Below are 22,065 nucleotides of genomic sequence, written 5' to 3' on the forward strand. Positions count from 1 at the left end.
TTAATCTATTTATAGATCTCATCAAACTGGTATTCATTCTTTTTATTTCAAATAGTGCACTTCAGGGAATTTGATTTTAGATCCAACAAACCTCAAATGATGCTCTAAAACTCTGAAATGTCAGACAAATTGACACGAGAGCTAGCAATCAGACATTTCGCCTACCATAACCACATGTCTCTGTCCGAGTCTTACGGCATGCGGAAAATTCATGTAAAATTTCCAGAAAGAGTTGACACAAGTAGACATTACCAATTCATGAGCTTGGATCAGATAGTACCCTAAAGGTAATTTGGACTATGTGACCTGAGCACTCGGTCAACTTCTACACCAAGGACAACTACTTATTGGTCTCATCAATTAACAGGTCGACTCAGCTTTCTGTACCAAAATGTTCTTGTTCACCTCAAAACAAACTGATACAAATCTCCACTTGACAGATGATTTATTTCTTTTTCTGCGCAGCAGAATACATTGTTATTACCATAGTACATATCTTCCCTTACCTAACAATGTTACAAGTAACCTTCAACTCAGAATGGGCTGTACAATGTTTCAATTGTAATTTGAAAATAGACGAAATAAAATTTTCAATTTTTGTGAAACTCACTTTTCAGAAACAAAATTGGTGTTAGGTATTCTTCTTGGGGCTTTTGAGGAAAAATTAAATAACCATTTAACCAATCAAATTTGAAAGTGAACTTTCTCTGAACAGGTTACAGTTACAAAGAAAACTACTTCCAGGATGAATTGAGAGTAACAACCAATTTATGGTGTAATATTACAACCTATTTACTTGATAATGGATACTTCAATACAAATTTCTTGTATATTAAATATTGTCACACTTCAAACCTTTAATCAATTTTGCACTGGACCAACCCTTGTTAAATATACATAGTGTTTTGGTACTTTATATACCGAGATTCAAATCATATTGCTAAACCTTGATTACAAATGAGCTATTAATCATATCAGATAACCAGAAAATGCCCATGTCTCAATATAAACAAGAGGCCCAGAGGGCCTGTATCGCTCACCTGGTTTTTTGTTAGTAATTATCACAAGACTCTGACAATTAGAAAAATAAGCAAAATTGACTCCCAAAGTTTAATTTTGAATCACAACCATACAATGATGCTATTGATACCATACAAATATGCTATCCAATACATAGGTTCAGAGACAAAGTAATTTATATGAAAATAGTAGCCTAATTGACCTTTTGACCTCGCATCTATTGCCGTCTAAGGCCCCGGGGGTCAGCCCTATCATTTGTACAATTTCAAATCCCAACCCTATAAGGATGCTACCATTGCATTATAAGTGCTCTTCCATTCTTAGTTGCAGAGAAGAAGTCGTTTATATGGAAATAGCTAAATTGACCCCTTTTGACCCCACCCTTCAGGCCCCCGGGGGGTCAGCCCAATCATTTGCAAAATTTTGAATCCAAACCCTATAAGGATGTAACCATTGCATTATGAGCGTAATCCCATGTTAAGTTGCAGAGAAAAAGTCATATATATATGGAAATTGACCACTTTTGACCCCGCCCCTCAGGCCCCCGGGGGGTCAGCCCTATCATTTGCACAATTTTGAATCCCCACACTATAAGGATACTACCATTGTATTATGGGTGCTATACAGGCTTAGTTTCAGAGAAGAAGTCGTTTAAATGGAAATAGCCAAATTGGCCACTTTCGACCCCGCCCCTCAGGCCCCCTGGGGGTCAGCCCCATCATTTGCACAATTTTGAATCCCCACCCTATAAAGATGCCAACATTGCATTATGGGTGCTATACCATGCTTAGTTTCAGAGAAGAAGTCGTTTATATGGAAATAGCCAAATTGGCCCCTTTTGACCCCGCCCCTCAGGCCCCCCGGGGGTCAGCCCCATCATTTGTACAATTTTGAATCCCCAACCTATAAAGATACTACCATTGCATTATGAGTGCTATCTCATGCTTAGTTTCAGAGAAGAAGTCGTTTATATGGAAATAGCCAAATTGACCCCATTTGACCCCGCCCCTCAGGCCCCCGGGGGGTCAGCCCCATCATTTGTACAATTTTGAATCCCCACCCTATAAGGATGCTACCATTGCATTATGGATGCTATCCCATGCTTAGTTTCAGAGAAGAAGTCGTTTATATGGAAATAGCCAAATTGACCCCTTTTGGCCCCGCCCCTCAGGCCCCTGGGGGGTCAGCCCCATCATTTGTACAATTTTGAATCCCCACCCTATAAGGATGCTACCATTGCATTATGGGTGCTATCCCATGCTTGGTTTCAGAGAAGAAGTCGTTTATATGGAAATAGCCAAATTGACCCCTTTTGGCCCCGCCCCTCAGGCCCCTGGGGGGTCAGCCCCATCATTTGTACAATTTTCAGTTAGTAGCCCATAAGGATGCTACCAGTCAAATTTTGTTGAAATCCGACCAGCGGTTATGGAGAAGAAGTCGATTGTTGACGGACGGACGGACGGACGGACGGACGACGGACGCCGGACGCCGGACGCCGGACGCCACGGTATGGCATAAGCTCACCTTGGTCCTTCGGACCAGGTGAGCTAAAAACTGACAAGTAGAACATGAATGACACTACTTGCCCCATGCCACCATTATACATGTGTACATGTTTCAACAGTCAATTCTATTGTGATAACATATTGAAGAACAATTTTTCCTGATTTTGACATCACATCTACAGGGATTTTTGCACCAGAAATTTCACATCTCAAAATATGACTGCACTAATTTTACCATCTGTATGTCATCATTGTGCTGACTCGTCCAAAATTGATTTTGTGATTTCAAAAATAGAGTATCAATAACAATACAAGTTCTGTTTGGTCACTGATTTGAAAGTTTTAATAAATTAAAAATAGCTTTTTCTTGAGCACAGATTTGATAGAGACTGGTTTTCTTATACAAGACTGTATCTTGGATTCTTGGGGATAGCTGAATAGGTGTCAAAACTAACAAGGGAAGTAACTCTAGGATGTACATGTACATAGGTTCAACATGGCATTTCTTATAAAATTATTTACATTATCTTATGACTGCAAAAAATTAACAAATAAATAATATCAATCTTTTATACACTACAATATAGTTGTCGTACATATAAGAATGCAATTGAAGATCGATAATCTTGTAACTTTGTATTTACAAACTAAAATTCAAAATAATAGCAACATGTTTCTAACATTCGCATTTCCTTTACATGATATTTTGTGGGCCATTCATGTTATGGTGAACATTTCATCCCGAAATAATAATTACCGTATTCAACACCTTCAAAATGTTTGACCTCGAAAATGACCAGTCATATAGTATTAGTATTTCTGTCATAAAACTATAAAATCATCATTTCAATCCAATAATAGAACAAAAACATCTTTCCCATTCAGTGGTCATGTGATTTTGGCATCCAATCCTAGAACTATTTCAAATACGTGTATAGATTAAATACCAGTAACTACATCCGATTTCAATCATATTAACCCTTACAAACAATACTGTTATAACATGACATTTTCATTGTGAAGACATTCTACTTGTTTTGTGGTTGCTATGAAAACCACCAATATAAGCATCTTGAAATGTGTTTAATACAATAGTAGAATTTCCTGGTAACAAACTTGAACCATATATTCTACCCATAAATAATTGGAAATTAGATCTCATCAAACTATTCTACAGGCAAAGTATGATTATATGTCTGTTTTTTGTCCATTTTATATTATATAGTGTTGGATATAGAAACAAAAATCAAACAATATAACTTAGACAGCTAGTCAAACATAGACAGTTAGTCACATATGTACTGAAAACCTTGTTATATAATGTAGTATACAGTATAAATAAGTTTGTCACTGTGTAACCTCGCTAACTTGAATTTACACAGGCAGGAAAATTCTATTTAATTAAAAGCATTCTATTGGTCCCAATGTACCTTTCATATTAATTGCTTAGGCACGCAAATTCAATTTTAAGAAAATTGGAAGTTATAGTGTACCACAGTTCCTGACAGTGATCCTGAGGCTTGATGGAATAAAAAACATTTCATGTTGGTCTCCCCCCTCCCCCACTACTGCTTCTTTTTGAACTACAATTTCTATCTTCAGCCTTAAGGCATTAACTTCATATAAAACCTGATTCCTTAAAATTACATTTGATCTATATGTTTTTGTTCGCTGATATTTCCATTTGTCTCTCAGAGTCTGTGTATCTACCCTGAAGACAGATATCAACTGTTGTTTTATACTGTGCATCCCTCCTCTGGATAAACCAAGCAAGAGGAAATCTGAAGTTTACTGATGGAGTCTGCCATGAAACATGTCAGTAGATAACCCTGTCAATGTCGGTAATATCTGCCCTTTTAAAGCCACAGAACGTCCGATTTGTGATTCCCCTAGGAATCGGTGCCTCCTATCTTGCTATCCTCGACCTGTCGGCTAGCTGGTAGATAAACTTTGAAAGCATAGTCTGTCCTTGGAAAGGATCCCTGGAAAAATCAAATGTCAGATTATCGTTAGAACTGTAGCAGTAAACATTTCTGTTCAGAATATAATTCTATTTTATAGAGAAAATACAATGGAACTTAATTCACCTTTCAACATTACTCTGGAAACGGAGCATAAGTTGAGTGTAATGTGTAACATATAAATAAAAGATTTTTTTTAGAAAATTGTAGAAGCATAATGTAAGAGATGTTAAGTATCACCAGTAATATCATTACTCATAGCAATAAACATCACATTGATTTCACATAGGTATCAAGTTATCTCCTAACTGGAATTGCTCGATATCAGTTTGAACACCTGTGATCAGAAATAAAATAATTTCCTTATCCTTTTGTATTTCAAGCTTGTCAATAGTAATTCACAACAAACGTACCTTGTGAACAGAAATATACATGCAATAATGTGTAAAAAGATGTCATATAAATTTTGAACACATTCTATGATGTAATTATTTATTAAACACCAGCTGAAATAAAAAAGGATTCTTCTTAGTGTTGAAATTGATCATTCTAACAGAAGGTATTATAACTGACATTCACTTCCATTTCAGGATCAATAAACAGCAATTATCATGGAAATATCTAAGGTTTTTTGTTACTAAACAACAGGTGCCATCTTAAAAGCAAATCGGCATTGCAAAGCTACAAATTGTCTTTATATACCCTAGCTTCCAGAAGAATTGCGACAGACTAACAGAGATCAAGGATAGTGGGTTGTAATATTAGATACGGGTATGGCTCCACCTCCCATGTCAGGGGAGAGCACCAATATTGTATTAGCCCAATCCCAATACCATCCCCACCCAAAGGGAGTGCACCACTACTGTGTTACAGCTCACCTTACCCCAGGGGGTACACCAGAACAAATCTGATCCCTCCTTCCACCCCAGGAGAATACACATTTACTGTATTAATCCTCACCCCCTCTCTTCAACCCACACCAGGAGAGTACACAGTTACCATATTAATTATCTCCCCTTCCTCTACCCCACCAGGAGAGTACACGGGTACCATATTACCCCCCTCCCCACCCAGCCTCAGGGGGGTACACCACCAGTACTTTATTAGTCCTCTCCCCCTCCACCTCCCCCCACCCGGGAGAGTACACCACAAGTACTTTATTAGTCCTCTCCCCCTCCACCCAACCCCCACCCTGGGAGAGTACACCACAAGTACTTTATTAGTTCTCTCCCCCTCCACCTCCCCCCACCCGGGAGAGTACACCACAAGTACTTTATTAGTCCTCTCCCCCTCCACCCAACCCCCACCCTGGGAGAGTACACCACAAGTACTTTATTAGTTCTCTCCCCCTCCACCTCCCCCCACCCGGGAGAGTACACCACAAGTACTTTATTAGTCCTCTCCCCCTCCACCTCCCCCCACCCGGGAGAGTACACCACAAGAACTTTATTAGTCCTCTCCCCTCCACCTCCCCCCACCCGGGAGAGTACACCACAAGAACTTTATTAGTCCTCTCCCCCTCCACCTCCCCCCACCCGGGAGAGTACACCACAACTACTTTATTAGTCCTCTCCACCTCCCCCCACCCGGGAGAGTACACCACAAGAACTTTATTAGTCCTCTCCCCCTCCACCTCCCCCCACCCGGGAGAGTACACCACAAGTACTTTATTATTCATCTCCCCCTCCACCTCCCCTCACCCGGGAGAATACACCACAAGTACTTTATTAGTCCTCTCCCCCTCCACCTCCCCCCACCCGGGAGAGTACACCACAAGAACTTTATTAGTCCTCTCCCCTCCACCTCCCCCCACCCGGGAGAGTACACCACAAGTACTTTATTAGTCCTCTCCCCCTCCACCTCCCCCCACCCGGGAGAGTACACCACAAGTACTTTATTGGTCCTCTCCCCTCCACCTCCCCCCACCCGGGAGAGTACACCACAAGTACTTTATTAGTCTCTCTCCCCCTCCACCTCCCCCCACCCGGGAGAGTACACCACAAGTACTTTATTAGTCCTCTCCCCCTCCACCCAACCCCCACCCTGGGAGAGTACACCACCAGTACTTTATTAGTCCTCTCCCCCTCCACCCAACCCCCACCCTGGGAGAGTACACCACCAGTACTTTATTAGTCCTCTCCCCCTCCACCCATCCCCCACCCTGGGAGAGTACACCACCAGTACTTTATTAGTCCTCTCCCCCTCCCCAACCCCCACCCTGGGAGAGTACACCACTTCTGCGTCCCCCCCCATTCCAGGAGAGTACACTACCAGTACTTTATTAGTCCTCTCCCCCTCCACCTAACCCCCACCCTGGGAGAGTACACCACCAGTACTTTATTAGTCCACTCCACCTCCACTTCTGCGTCCCCCCCCCCATTCCAGGAGAGTACACCACCAATACTTTATTAGTCCTCTCCCCCTCCACCCAACCCCCACCCTGGGAGAGTATACCAACAGTACTTTATTAGTCCTCTCCCCTCCACCCAACCCCCATCCTGGGAGAGTACACCACCAGTACTTTATTAGTCCTCTCCACCTCCATCCACCACAGGAGAGTACACTACCAGTACTTTATTAGTCCTCTCCCCCTCCACATTCCCCCACCCCAGGAGAGTACACCACCAGTACTTTATTAGTCCTCTCCCCTCCCACCCAACCCCCATTCTGGGAGAGTACACCACCAGTACTTTATTAGTCCTCTCCCCCTCCACATTCCCCCACCACAGGAGAGTACACCACCAGTACTTTATTAGTCCTCTCCACCTCCATCCACCACAGGAGAGTACACTACCAGTACTTTATTAGTCCTCTCCCCCTCCACATTCCCCACCACAGGAGAGTACACCACCAGTACTTTATTAGTCCTCTCCACCTCCATCCACCACAGGAGAGTACACTACCAGTACTTTATTAGTCCTCTCCCCCTCCACATTCCCCCACCCCAGGAGAGTACACCACCAGTACTTTATTAGTCCTCTCCCCTCCACCCAACCCCCACCCTGGGAGAGTACACCACTTCTGCGCCCCCCCCCCCATTCCAGGAGAGTACACCACCAATACTTTATTAGTCCTCTCCCCCTCCACCCAAACCCCACCCTGGGAGAGTATACCAACAGTACTTTATTAGTCCTCTCCCCTCCACCCAACCCTCATCCTGGGAGAGTACACCACCAGTACTTTATTAGTCCTCTCCACCTCCACTTCTGCGTCCCCCCCATTCCAGGAGAGTACACCACCAATACCTTATTAGTCCTCTCCCCCTCCACCCAACCCCCACCCTGGGAGGGTATACCAACAGTACTTTATTAGTCCTCTCCCCCTCCATCCACCATGGGAGAGTACACTACCAGTACTTTATTAGTCCTCTCCCCCTCCACATTCCCCCACCCCAGGAGAGTACACCTAGTATACTTTTTCAGTCCTCTCCCCCTCCACTTCCCCCCACCCCGGGAGAGTACACCACCAATATTTTATCAGTCCCCTCCCCGTCCACCCACCCCCCACCCTGGGGGAGTATATCACCAGTACTTTATTAGTCCTCTCCCCCTCCATCCACCACGGGAGAGTACACCACCAGTGTTTTATAAGTCCCCCTCCCCCTCCACTTCCCCCCACCCCGGGAGGGTACACCACCCGTACTTTATTAGTCCTCTCCACCTCCACTTTTTTGCCCCCCCCCACCCCAGGAGAGTACACAACCAGTACTTTTTTAGTCCTCTCCTCCTTCTCCACCCCTCCCCCACCCTGGGATAGTACACCAAGTGCTTTATTAGTCCTCTTCCCCCAACCCCTGGGAGAGTACACCACCAGAGTACACTGGTACTATTTAACAATAAGACTATTTACTGACTACAGTAGTTATCAGAGTCAATTACAGGGCTGACACCAGGCACCTAGAGTCACTGATCTGATAACCACCAAGGACAAATTTCTCCATTAAAGTCGACATTTTTATGGTTAATTTACACATTCTACGATTCCCTAATGTCCGTTAATAACGTTTCCTCCACAGTCACAATGTCCGTCACCACCGTATCGTCTCTATCACACACACCAAGGTTACAAGATGCAAATATAGATTTTCTAGGAAATGATACTGTATATATGTTATTTTTGAATTTCTCCCCATCCCAGTATCTGTACACTACTGATCATACCCCACCGTGATTCTGTTTACCAATATATCTCTCCATTACGCAGGCTTCAGCAGCATTCACACAAATAACCTAATCACTCCCAATTATAAAGAAGAATTTCTTATCAAACCCAAGGTCACAACAATCTGGAGGAAATCTCGACCTGGCATCTCAACAATAAATTGCTGAGAAATATATGACTCTGTACGCCAATAAAAAACAAATCAAGAGCAACTCTTGAGTGTTGAGCCATCATGTACAGACATGTTATAATGGATAACAAAAGGATGAACCCTGTTATGATACAATAGTTCTTTAATCATCCTTGACCTTGGTTTACCTTGGCCCTGATACTCAATAATGTGTTAATGAATTTTGTGATCAAACACCAAGAATATATAGAACGGCACAAATGTTTCTGGTATGAATATGAGATGTTTAAATATGTAATATGAGTGCATTTGACATATTTTTATTTCAGTTTGACCTTGAATCTAGGTCGAAGATTCTAACCCGCCATGTTGAAGATTCAAACCAGTTATTACAGAACACCAGACACATCCATAAAGAATGAAGTTTGTTTGAATACACTTCTCCCAGACACAACGCTCAAATAAATTGATTTTTCATTTTAATGTGAAAAGAGATAAAAATGAGCTGTCGTATGAAAAGTGCTTCTCTACATTATAGCTAGCTTTGTTCTATGGATACACCATGTTATCGTCTAGGGTGGAAATGTGCATTTACACCAAGTCATTACTTTCAGGGCTTCAAACAGTTTTATTAATGTGATAGACATTGTGCAGTATAGATACAGGGGCTGTCCCTGAAAGCAGCGGCCTTGGACTCTACATGGAGAGAGACAGCATGATTCCATTCCATATGCCAGACGCAACTTTTGTTTTTTAGTGAATCCTTCAGCAGCACAACATTGCAATTCCATTAAACAAATCATTTTTCAAATAAATGGAAACAAATTGAATTTTTTTTTTGGCAATAAAGTGTATGTATCGTAAGAGTGAAATGAAATTGTTTAGAAAAAAATATCTTAGGAGTTGGAATGTTTATTTGAACAGCTTAATATTTGTAGAAATATATTTACTGCATCTTAAGGATCTTAGTTACCAACCCTGGCATTTTCTCCACTGTTCCTCAATCATCAAGGACAGGAGGTACAACTTGCTTAATTTATAAAGACTGCTAGAGTTGATATCAACCTTACTGAATTTGTATATTTTGTCATCTGCCTAATTGTTTGGATTTTTTCATGGAATCTCTGGTTTCTTTTCATATTCATAAGCCCCTACAGCTATTCCTTATGGGCTAATTTAGTTCATCAACCACATTCATCAAACAATTTTTTCAATTGTTTTTAAAATTTCACCCCCAATCCCTACAGATCCATCATAGCATATTCTGGTGGCATAAAAATGCACAAAACTGGTAAGACATGAAACATTAAGTCAAGTCAAGTTTAAGAGCTTGTAAAATAGCTGCGCAATACGACCATAACTAAGAGCTTGTCAAATAGTAGTGCATATCAGTATATTTGAGAGCATGTAAACTAGCAGTACCTTAATTCTTGGTAGTAATCAAAGCTCGTAAAATAGTAGTGCCTTATGGGTATTGATGCAAGCTTGTAAACTAGCAGTACCTTAATTGTTGGTAGTAATGAGAGCTTGTAAAATAGTACCTTAATTGTTGGTAGTAATGAGAGCTTATCAAATAGCAGTACCTTACTGGTAATGATTGGAGCTTGTAAACTAGCAGTACTTTAATTGTTGGTAGTAATGAGAGCTTGTAAACTAGCAGTACCTTAATTGTTTGTAGTAATGAGAGCTTGTAAAATAGCAGTACCTTATCGGTATTGTAGTAATGAGAGCTTGTAAAATAGCAGTACCTTATCGGTATTGATAGGAGCTTGTAAACTAGCAGTACCTTAATTGTTGGTAGTAATGAGAGCTTGTAAAATAGCAGTACCTTATCGGTATTGATGAGAGCTTGTAAACTAGCAGTACCTTAATTGTTGGTTGTAATGAGAGCTTATAAATAGCAGTACCTTAATTGTTGGTAGTAATGAGAGCTTGTAAAATAGCAGTACCTTAATTGTTGGTAGTAATGAGAGCTTGTAAAATAGCAGTACCTTAATTGTTGGTAGTAATGAGAGCTTGTAAACTAGCAGTACCTTAATTGTTGGTAGTAATGAGAGCTTGTAAAATAGCAGTACCTTAATTGTTGGTAGTAATGAGAGCTTGTAAAATAGCAGTACCTTAATTGTTGGTAGTAATGAGAGCTTGTAAAATAGCAGTACCTTAATTGTTGGTAGTAATGAGAGCTTGTTAAATAGCAGTTCTTTATCGGTATGGTAGTAATGAGAGCTTGTAAAATAGCAGTACCTTAATTGGTGGTAGTAATGAGAGCTTGTAAACTAGCAGTACCTTAATTGTTGGTAGTAATGAGAGCTTATCAAATAGCAGTACCTTAATTGTTGGTAGTAATGAGAGCTTGTAAACTAGCAGTACCTTAATTGGTGGTAGTAATGAGAGCTTGTAAACCAGCAGTACCTTAATTGGTGGTAGTAATGAGAGCTTGTAAAATAGCAGTTCCTTAATTGGTGGTAGTAATGAGAGCTTGTAAAATAGCAGTACCTTATCGGTATTGCTGGGAGCTTGTAAACTAGCAGTACCTTAAATGTTGGTAGTAATGAGAGCTTGTAAAATAGCAGTACCTTAATTGTTAATAGTAATGAGAGCTTGTAAAATAGCAGTACATTAACTGTTGGTAGTAATGAGAGCTTGTAAAATAGCAGTACCTTAATTGGTGGTAGTAATGAGAGCTTGTAAACTAGCAGTACCTTAATTGTTGGTAGTAATGAGAGCTTGTAAAATAGCAGTACCTTAATTGTTGGTAGTAATGAGAGCTTGTAAAATAGCAGTACCTTAATCGTTGGTAGTAATGAGAGCTTATCAAATAGCAGTACCTTATGGGTATTGATGGGAGCTTGCAAACTAGCAGCAGTACCCCAATATATCAGAGGTAGATGACTTGCATTTCTGTTCTATTTTTAAATGACTTTGTCAAATACCCTGGCATTCAAGACGTTTGAGGGTGGTGATACTAGAAGACGTCATTAAGAGGAAATAAGTGGATCATCTGTTTATAGCTCCCCAACTATACTAGAGATAGCCCCTAAGTGGATTAATGGGAAGCAGATTGGAGGGGTAGACCCACAGCAGACAGTTTATTACGATCTACAAGTCATTTATTTTTGCTAACAATGACCTTGGTAAGATTTAAAGCTGAGTGAATTACTGAAGGAATCGTAAGATCACATGTTTTATGTTTTGCTGAGGCCTAGATTACATGTAACACCAGACAGACGGGTAACTATATGATTTCTCTACTGTAGATCAATTACCAAGATTTTTAAGACATCATCCCAGTTTATCCTTCAAAAGACCTTGAGTTAGAGAACAATGCTGTTAAGGAAGCTAAAAGAAGATTTACACAGAACCTGACTAATGTTGATCAGTAAAACCGCTCCAGATCCTTTATATTCAACATCACTTGTAAAATGCAGTTCCAGAAATCTTTTCTCTTATTTGATGCACATATTTTGTAAATGGTCAATGTTGGGGTTAAAATTTGTGGAATTTAGTTTAGCTAAAAAAATTTAATTCCATCAAATTAAAGAAACTTGTATTAACATGAAATTCAAAAAGCTTGTAATAACGTTAAATTCAAGGAACCTGATAAAACCATTGAAGAATTCAAAAAGCCAGTTACATTAATTGAATTCAAGTTTTTATAACCATTAATTACAAGAGTCTTGTTAAAATTATGAAATTCAAGAAGTTTTAATGTATTTATTATTGAATTCAAAAACTATATCCATCAAATTCAAAAAGCTTGTTAAATTCAATAATTTCTAGAAGCTTGCTATAACCTTTAAATTAAGAAGCTTGTAATAATAATGAACTATGAGAGACATGTAAATGCCTGTGGCTTTTAAGTACTCCATTTTAAGCTGGATGAGTCAGAAATGCTCATTTGTCAAATATTTCCATTTGTCAGGAAGAAGAATCATTATTACCATACATAATAAATGAACATGATACAATCTTCCAAATTCTGAAAAACATAATGAATACATTTGCTATTTCCAGACTTAAGTTGATCTATGCAATGACCATGATGTACAAAATCTGTTTCCACAGCATTTACGCCCATTAAAATCTCTTTTATCAGGAGATAAGGCTAACTGATGTTTAATTTATATACACATTTCCTATTTTCTGTTTAAGCTCCCTCCATACAATTAAATAGCCATTAACATGACCTTGAAACAAACTACAGCAAGACAGACCCAAAGGTGCTAACTTCACTGTTGATTATGTCTACAATCTAAGGTATGGATGTTATCACCAAACACATCAATAATTTTACCAAGGACAAAAAAAATTGAGCTCCATTTAGTTTTAGCTTGATACATATAAGGAACTGTGTCAGCATGTAGGAACTTGGTATAAAAATAAAACAGTTCACTAAAAGTATGTTAATGAAGGTTAATTGCTTTTCTATCGTCTATCCCTTGAACCTGAAATTGGTCACAAATTCTTTCTAAAGCTGGAGAGAAAAAAAAGGAATTAGGAGTTAGGGTTAAACAGGAAATAGGAGATGTAATGATATGTACACCAGTGCTCTAAAGCAATATAACAATCCAACCAAAGTTGTACTGCATGGAAGTTTGAATTGACAGAAGAATATTGATAATCATTGTGTATCTGAATGCATCACTATAAGTCTAACAGAAAACCAAGGAATAACTGATACTGGGTCTAAATACCAGAGTTTGAAGACTAAAAACATTTTAACCCATACTGTATTTAACAATGCAACCTTGACCCTGAGTCAGTGTGAATTGGTCAAAAAACACATTATACAAAAGAATAAAAGAAATGATACCTTTTTTCATTTGAAGGACCTTGACCCACAAATAAGTGTGTCAATGGCCTTGCTGTCTGTAGCAGGCTTATCATTGTAATTAAACATCTACCTAGTTTCCAGAGTTTGTAGGTAAATGGGTGTATGGAATGTAGTTCTCTCTACACTACAGGAGAGCCTTGATAGTCAGAAGTGCACTTAATGTACCTCCACTTGTAGCTGAAACGTTGTACAACTCCAGTTACGTAGTTTTTATTTTCCTTTCATTGCAATCAAAATGTCTTACAACTACAGCAGAGATTGTATTTATTTGCTTATAAATATAAACTGTACTTATTTTTACAGTGATTACAAAACAAGTTATACAACTTATGCAAATAACTTTCGACTGCCTGGATGAAAGCGTGTGAGGGGTCTTAGTGTGGGAGTAAACCACAGTGCCTGGAGTTAACCCATGTGATAGGGTAGGTGATTTCATGTCTGTGCTGTGGATCGAAATCCCGCCGGTTAGGTGAAAGGTGATTGGCTTAACCACTACAAAACTTGATTTACTCAGCTACCAGTAATCTAACCAACCAATGAAAACCTCTGCAGAGCCACATTTGAATTATCGACCAATCAGCACATCTGATTCAAGTCAATTACTCAAGTGTCTCGTTAACAATTGATCACTATAGGTATAAACATATTGGTCTTCAATCGATGCTGGGGTGGTCAGAGGTCGACCTTATCTAGTGATGTAGCTATGTCAGCTGCCCAGTGAATGACCTCTAATTAGATAAGGTTGATTACTGATCTCTCCCACAACCACTAATTACACACCTCTCTCAGCCAGAATACTGGAATTGTCCGACTATCAAACTTATACTCATCTTACCTTTCTTAAGTAAAAAGAAAATGATATCAAAGTCTTAATTTTGTAATGAAACACCTGTACTTTTTAATGATATCATTTTCTCGATATTTTATCTCAAATAATGATATTACAACAGTCAGTGAACCATAAACACCAAAACCCAAGTCAGATAAGGATATATGTATTATCATTAGCCATTATACAAGCAGAGAAGTATTTCAAATTATCTATAAGAATGAATAGGAGCCTCAATATGAAACAATTGAGCGGTTTGACCTAATCAAGCAAAATGATCACAAAGTTGAAATATTTTTTTATACTGACCTCTTTCAAAGAAAAGAGAAAGAAGCAGAATGAAGGCACATTTAGCTTTCACTATTTAGCCAATTGAAAACTCAGAGTTATCTGTTCCTGTGTGTAGGACGTGGCTAGCTATTATACCTTAGTAGTTTTACAATATACATTTCAGATATGAACGCTAAAGATAGTGATCCTGCCATACTTAAAACAGCATAAACATGGATAGGCCAATTTCCAGGCATTTTATTATAGAATAATAAATATCAATACAGCAAAATTATCTGAAATAGGTAGTATTGACATAATTTTGTCAGACTTTTGCAAGATGATTGAACAAGCTAATACTGCATGCAAACCACTGATAATTAAGTGCCACCTACATAATGTATTTGGGAAGTTATGAATGACAAATGAACTATATCAATCATAAATATAGAACTTTATTACTGGATTACCAATTTTCCGAATGACTGGTCCACAACTGGTCTGTTTGTCAGTCGGTAGCAAGATAAAACGAGGATAATGACACACTGGGGTAATATATCTATAATTACCTGGAATTTTAAATAAACAATCCTATTAATATATACATCAATGGGTAACGTTTTCAGACCCCATGTGGATTTGTTAACCTTCAACATAAACAATTCAGGCCCATAGAAATGTTTGTGATCTATATCAGAATGTGGTGTCAACTCTCCTGTCTATGGAGTTGTGTTTCACCCGTGACTTAGTACTTAGTATAGAGCACTAGTTTCCTTTCATCTCATTACACAGAGATAAGGTCATGTACACAAAGACAAGTATTTCGGTTTAATTTAATTCAAAACTACGGTCCATTTAAAGAATATTTTTAAGTTAGTTTGTTTAAAAAAAATGGTAACTATTTTTCAGTGCAATATTTCTAGTGGAAATTTTCCCTGTCTAAGCGGACAAATTAAATCAACTGGAATCTGTCCATGTTTACCTGAAAAATGTCAAAAACAAATACCCAGTATTTCTTATGCTTCATTTAGAGATCAAATTTATCATACAGCCATGTCATAGATAATATAAGACACATGTGAAATAACACTATTATGACGTCACATCTAGATTTGACATCATAACATGCTACTACAGCTGCTTCCGTCAAACTTGAAGATCATTTGATTAAAGTCCTTGGCAGGTGGTCTTCAGATGCTTATTGTAGGTATATCAAAACCCCCGTCTCAGCAATTAGACAAGCACAGATTTCAATGACTTGTCAATTATAACTATAATCACTCCATTCTACAGGGAGTACAGTTATGTAATTCAATCAATCTATCATTATACATCTTCAGAAGACCTATATACTGATGCATATATGGAACAATTTCTGGTTACATAATAATAGCTTGTATATATGTAGTGTTTGTTTTTCTCTATTTTTGATATTACGTTGGGTATATGTTTTTTCTTTGTGTTGTTCTTAACTACCGTGTCATTTGAATTTATATCTTATATTATATATTTTGGGGTACTCAGTTTAAATTCAATATCCTCTTTAAACTGAGTTTTGGAAAATTTTCATCTTATTTTCAAGTGTTTTCAATAAGATTCATATCATCCCCAAAATATTAGTTTCTTAATTGACTTTAATTTTAATTTTCAATCATTCATGTAAGTTAATACTATCACTATAATACTAAATATATATATATATAATACTAATACTAATACCATCACAACTCTGACCAATACCTACTCACCATCACAACTCTGACCAATACCTACTCACCATCACAACTCTGACCAATACCTACTCACCATCACAACTCTGACCAATACCTACTCACCATCCAACAACTCTGACCAATACCTACTCACCATCACAACTCTGACCAATACCTACTACCACCATCACAACTCTGACCAATACCTACTCACCATCACAACTCTGACCAATACCTACTCACCATCACAACTCTGACCAATGCCTACACCATCACAACTCTGACCAATACCTACACCATCACAACTCTGACCAATACCTACTCACCATCACAACTCTGACCAATACCTATCACACAACTCTGACCAATACCTACTCACCATCACAACTCTGACCAATACCTACTCACCATCACAACTCTGACCAATACCTACTCACCATCACAACTCTGACCAATACCTACTCACCATCACAACTCTGACCAATACCTACTCACCATCACAACTCTGACCAATACCTACTCACCATCACAACTCTGACCAATACCTACTCACCATCACAACTCTGACCAATACCTACTCACCATCACAACTCTGACCAATACCTACTCACCATCACAACTCTGACCAATACCTACTCACCATCACAACTCTGACCAATACCTACTCACCATCACAACTCTGACCAATACCTACCACCATCACAACTCTGACCAATACCTACACCATCACAACTCTGACCAATACCTACCTACCATCACAACTCTGACCAATACCTACCACCATCACAACTCTGACCAATACATAAAAACACCATCACAACTCTGACCAATACCTACTCACCATCACAACTCTGACCAATACCACACATCACAACTTGACCATACCTACACATCACAACTCTGACCAATACCTACTCACCATCACAACTCTGACCAATACCTACTCACCATCACAACTCTGACCAATACCTACCCACCATCACAACTCTGACCAATACCTACACATCACAACTCTGACCAATACCTACACCATCACAACTCTGACCAATACCTACCACCATCACAACTCTGACCAATACCTACTCACCATCACAACTCTGACCAATACCTACTCACCATCACAACTCTGACCAATACCTACTCACCATCACAACTCTGACCAATACCTATACATCACCATCTGACCAATACCTACTCACCATCACAACTCGACCAATACCTACTCACCATCACAACTCTGACCAATACCTACTCACCATCACAACTCTGACCAATACCTACTCACATCACAACTCTGACCAATACCTACTCACCATCACAACTCTGACCAATACCTACTCACCATCACAACTCTGACCATACTACCTACACCATCACAACTCTGACCAATACCTACTCACCATCACAACTCTGACCATACCTACTCACCATCACAACTCTGACCAATACCTACTCACCATCACAACTCTGACCAATACCTACTCACCATCACAACTCTGACCAATACCTACTCCATCACAACTCTGACCAATACCTACTCACCATCACAACTCTGACCATACCTACTCACCATCACAACTCTGACCAATACCTACTCACCATCACAACTCTGACCAATACCTATCACCATCACAACTCTGACCAATACCTACACCATCACAACTCTGACCAATACCTACTCATCATCACAACTCTGACCAATACCTACTCACCATCACAACTCTGACCAATACCTACTCACCATCACAACTCTGACCAATACCTACTCCATCACAACTCTGACCAATACTACTACACCATCACAACTCTGACCAATACCTACTACCATCACAACTCTGACCAATACCTACTCACCATCACAACTCTGACCAATACCTACTTACCATCACAACTCTGACCAATACCTACTCACATCACAACTCTGACCAATACCTACTCACCATCACAACTCTGACACAATGACCATACCTACATCACACTCTGACCAATACTACTCACATCACAACTCTGACCAATACACTGACCATACTCACCATCACAACTCTGACCAATACCTACACCATCACAACTCTGACCAATACCTACTCACCATCACAACTCTGACCAATACCTACCACCATCACAACTTGACCAAACCTACTCACATCACAACTCTGACATACCACTCACCATCACAACTCTGACCAATACCTACTCCCATCACAACTCTGACACCTACTCACCATCACAACTCTGACCAATACTACTCACCATCACAACTCTGACCAATACCTACTCACCATCACAACTCTGACCAATCCTACTCCATCACAACTCTGACCAATACCTACTCACCATCACAACTCTGACCATACCTACTCACCATCACAACTCTGACAAGACCTACTACCATCACAACTACTGACCAATACCTACACATCACAACTCTGACCAATACCTACTACCATCACAACTCACAACTCTGACCAATACCTACTCCATCACAACTCTGACCAATACCTACTCACAATCACAACTCGGACCAATACCTACACCATCATAAGGCCAGACTTAAAATAATGTTGGTTTGCCCTTTTCCGACCTTGAATTTTCAGAATTGGTCCGTAGGTAGGAAAATTATTTTATTTTATTTTGCAAAACTCAAACTTATATAGTTTTGACTCAATTACCACAAATTGTCCCATCTTTGTCAAAACATAGATTTATCACTGGATGTCACAACAATTGAAAATGTCCATTGTCTGCATGTAGAACAATCAAATCACATGCAATTGTTATGACGTCATAAACAGCTGTGACTCACACTACACATGATGTGTCAATACAAGTACAAGACGTATAAGAAAAATAATCAAACATGGGCGTTTTGTCTGGGCAGGGTTAGCATTGAACGTCTATACCCTTGGGAAAGAGTCTTTAAATATTTTCTGGACCATCGTACATCAACCGAATTTCAAAAAAAATCCATACGTCCGACGGTGGACTTCTATCTTTGACCCTTGACCCCAATATTCTGACATTCGACCATGTTACATCCGACTACCAAAACGTTTGAAGATCCATGGAATGATTCAACTTTTACCGTATTTGACCGCAAATAAGACCCCCCACCTATTTTGACACATTTTCAGACTTAGGGGGGATGTCTGCAAATAAGACCCCCCACCTATTTTTCAGTTTATTGGATGATGGAGTAATTAAAAATAACACCAAAATGACTTTGTATCGGAAATTCTTTTTGTTTGTTTTATCGGCATAGAAAAATCACGTAGTAAATAACTGTTTGTGTGCTTGTTATTTTTGTCATTTAATTAAAGTTAATTAACTGGTGATTAATTTAATTATCAATAACTACGAATTGTGGATAGTGCTCATATTTACTTGGAGGTTATTTTCAACAAAATACGCCGATATATGTTTCCATGAACACTTCATATCGGCATGGTCAACAGGTTTTAGTGTTCGTACGGCTTGTCATTTTTTACATGAATCGGCAAGGATATTCGTCATTGATGCAGATCGTTTCTGCAGTCGTGGAATCTAACTCAATACAACAATTACCTAAAACATCTACTTAAGGCATTTACAGTTTCAAATATGTTTATTTGTGAACGTAACGTACCTGTAGATTTTTTACTCAAGTATATGATTTTACATAGGCTTGAGTAAACAATCTGTCTGAGAAAGTTTTATGGTGCCGGGCCCAGTTGGAGAAACCATGCTTTACTTTTCGGCCGCCATGTTTTGTTTACGCATTCAGTATAATATGATTAGCCGCAAAGTTTCGTATTTTACTCTGGAAACAAAAATACTTGCTACGATGTTTTAATGCAGTTAATACTTGGATAAATATCTGAAATATTATCAAACTATCGTCGTATCAATAGCAATACCGATCAAATTCCCAAACAAAGGTTTTAACACAGCACAGGAAAGTACACGACAATAAAAAAAAATTTCACTAGAATATTTCAATAAAATTTTTTGAGTCAGGCCGATTTTCATGGGTCGGTCGGAGGAGGGCAAACAAACAATATTTTAGTTTAGGCCTAACTCTGACCAATACCTACTCACCATCACAACTCTGACCAGTACCAACTCACCATCACAACTCTGACAAGTACCTACTCACCATCACAACTCAGACCAATACCTACTCACCATCACAACTCTGACCAATACCTACTCACCATCACAACTCTGACCAATACCTACACCATCACAACTCTGACCAATACCTACTCACCATCACAACTCTGACCAGTACCTACTCACCATCACAACTCTGACCAATACCTACTCACCATCACAACTCTGACCAATACCTACTCACCTTCACAACTATGACCAATACCTACTCCATCATCACTCTTAGTCTTAGTCAGGATTAAATCCATATATAGACTATTGCCTTAAACAAAACCGTGGAATGTGTCAGTGATATTCTGCATATTACAGTTAATGATTAATATACCATAAAATGTTCTAGTTATCCAGCATAAAAATGGTGAAACAGTTAAACCTAAGAATCGGCCCAATAAAACAAATTTAATATACCTTTTCGATATGTTTCCAATACACTATAAAGCATTCGCTATCTCCTTCGCTAGTGTTGGTAGTCAATTATCTTTTCTAATTCCCAAAAGGCCTTCGTTCCATCCTTTACAATAATTAATCATCAGAAGTTCAAGGTTTTACTTATTTGCGATCATTATGAACCGTGTTCAAGGTCAATTTCATCTGTTTTGATAACCTTGTGCATGCTATCATCGCGGGGCTTTATGTTTATGGTAGCTTGACTGTAAGATAAAATTGTAGCATTAATGTCCGTACCTCTGGTGAAATGATGAATGCGTACTGAATGTCTGAGCCATATCGTGTCGGGATGTAAGTTATATGTTTACGAGACCAAAATTGATCTGTGGAAAGAAAGAGAGAAGAACTGTGAAAGTTGTGAGTGACACAATGATAAGTCTAGAGCACTGGCAAAAAGTCCATTATACCAGGTGGAATCAGATATAAACACAACCACACATTTAAAAGCAATTGAAACAGTTTATTTTATACCCTGAATCATCAAATAAAACACACAACCTTGACCTATCTGACACTGTAACAGCTATTATCTACAAACTCTCATTCTTCACTCTCCCTGGGAGCTTATTGTCTGGGTACCCGCCTTGTGATGGTTTAAAATAACACTTTGTGATTACAATGGCTACACCAATTCAAAGACCATGTGACAAGTTAGACTAACCAAGAGATTTTGTGACCAGGCCCATGGAAACGGAGACCATGTGACCAGCTTCATCGATCCCTGGATCATGTGCCTAGCTAGATTGATAAGAGACCATGTGAAAAGCTAGACTGGTACAGAGACCATGTGACAAGCTAGATTGGTAGAGACCATGTGACCAGCTTCATCGATCCAGGGACCATGTGACCAGCTATATTGATCCAGAAACCATGAGACTAGCTAGATTGGTAGAGACCACTTGACAATTAAATTGGTACAGAGACCATGTTACAAGCTAGATTGGTACAGTTAAGCATTGAATGTCTTTTCAGTTTGCATTCACAGCCAATATGAATGCCAACTTGACAGAGGCAAATTCCATGAATTCATACTGGATTTGCCTCTGT

At 39.1% G+C, this 22,065-nt stretch overlaps 1 protein-coding gene across 3 annotated transcripts in view; it reads right to left on the reverse strand.

Moving 5' to 3' along the window:
- Nucleotides 1–428: 428 nt before the first annotated feature.
- Nucleotides 429–22,065, reverse strand: part of LOC138318940 (DNA polymerase epsilon subunit 2-like) — a 68,588-nt gene continuing 46,951 nt past the window's right edge. For all 3 annotated transcript variants that reach the window (XR_011207928.1, XR_011207929.1, XM_069261767.1), the window contains one exon: nt 429–4,507. Coding sequence is in view for 1 of the 3 variants with exons in the window: in XM_069261767.1 (XP_069117868.1) it covers nt 4,415–4,507 (93 nt within the window). In the remaining 2 variants the exon portion in view is untranslated. The remainder of the gene's footprint in view (nt 4,508–22,065) is intronic.

The sequence above is a fragment of the Argopecten irradians genome, chromosome 3, assembly GCF_041381155.1.
Source record: "Argopecten irradians isolate NY chromosome 3, Ai_NY, whole genome shotgun sequence".
In the NCBI taxonomy this organism is placed as follows: Eukaryota; Metazoa; Mollusca; class Bivalvia; order Pectinida; family Pectinidae; genus Argopecten; species Argopecten irradians.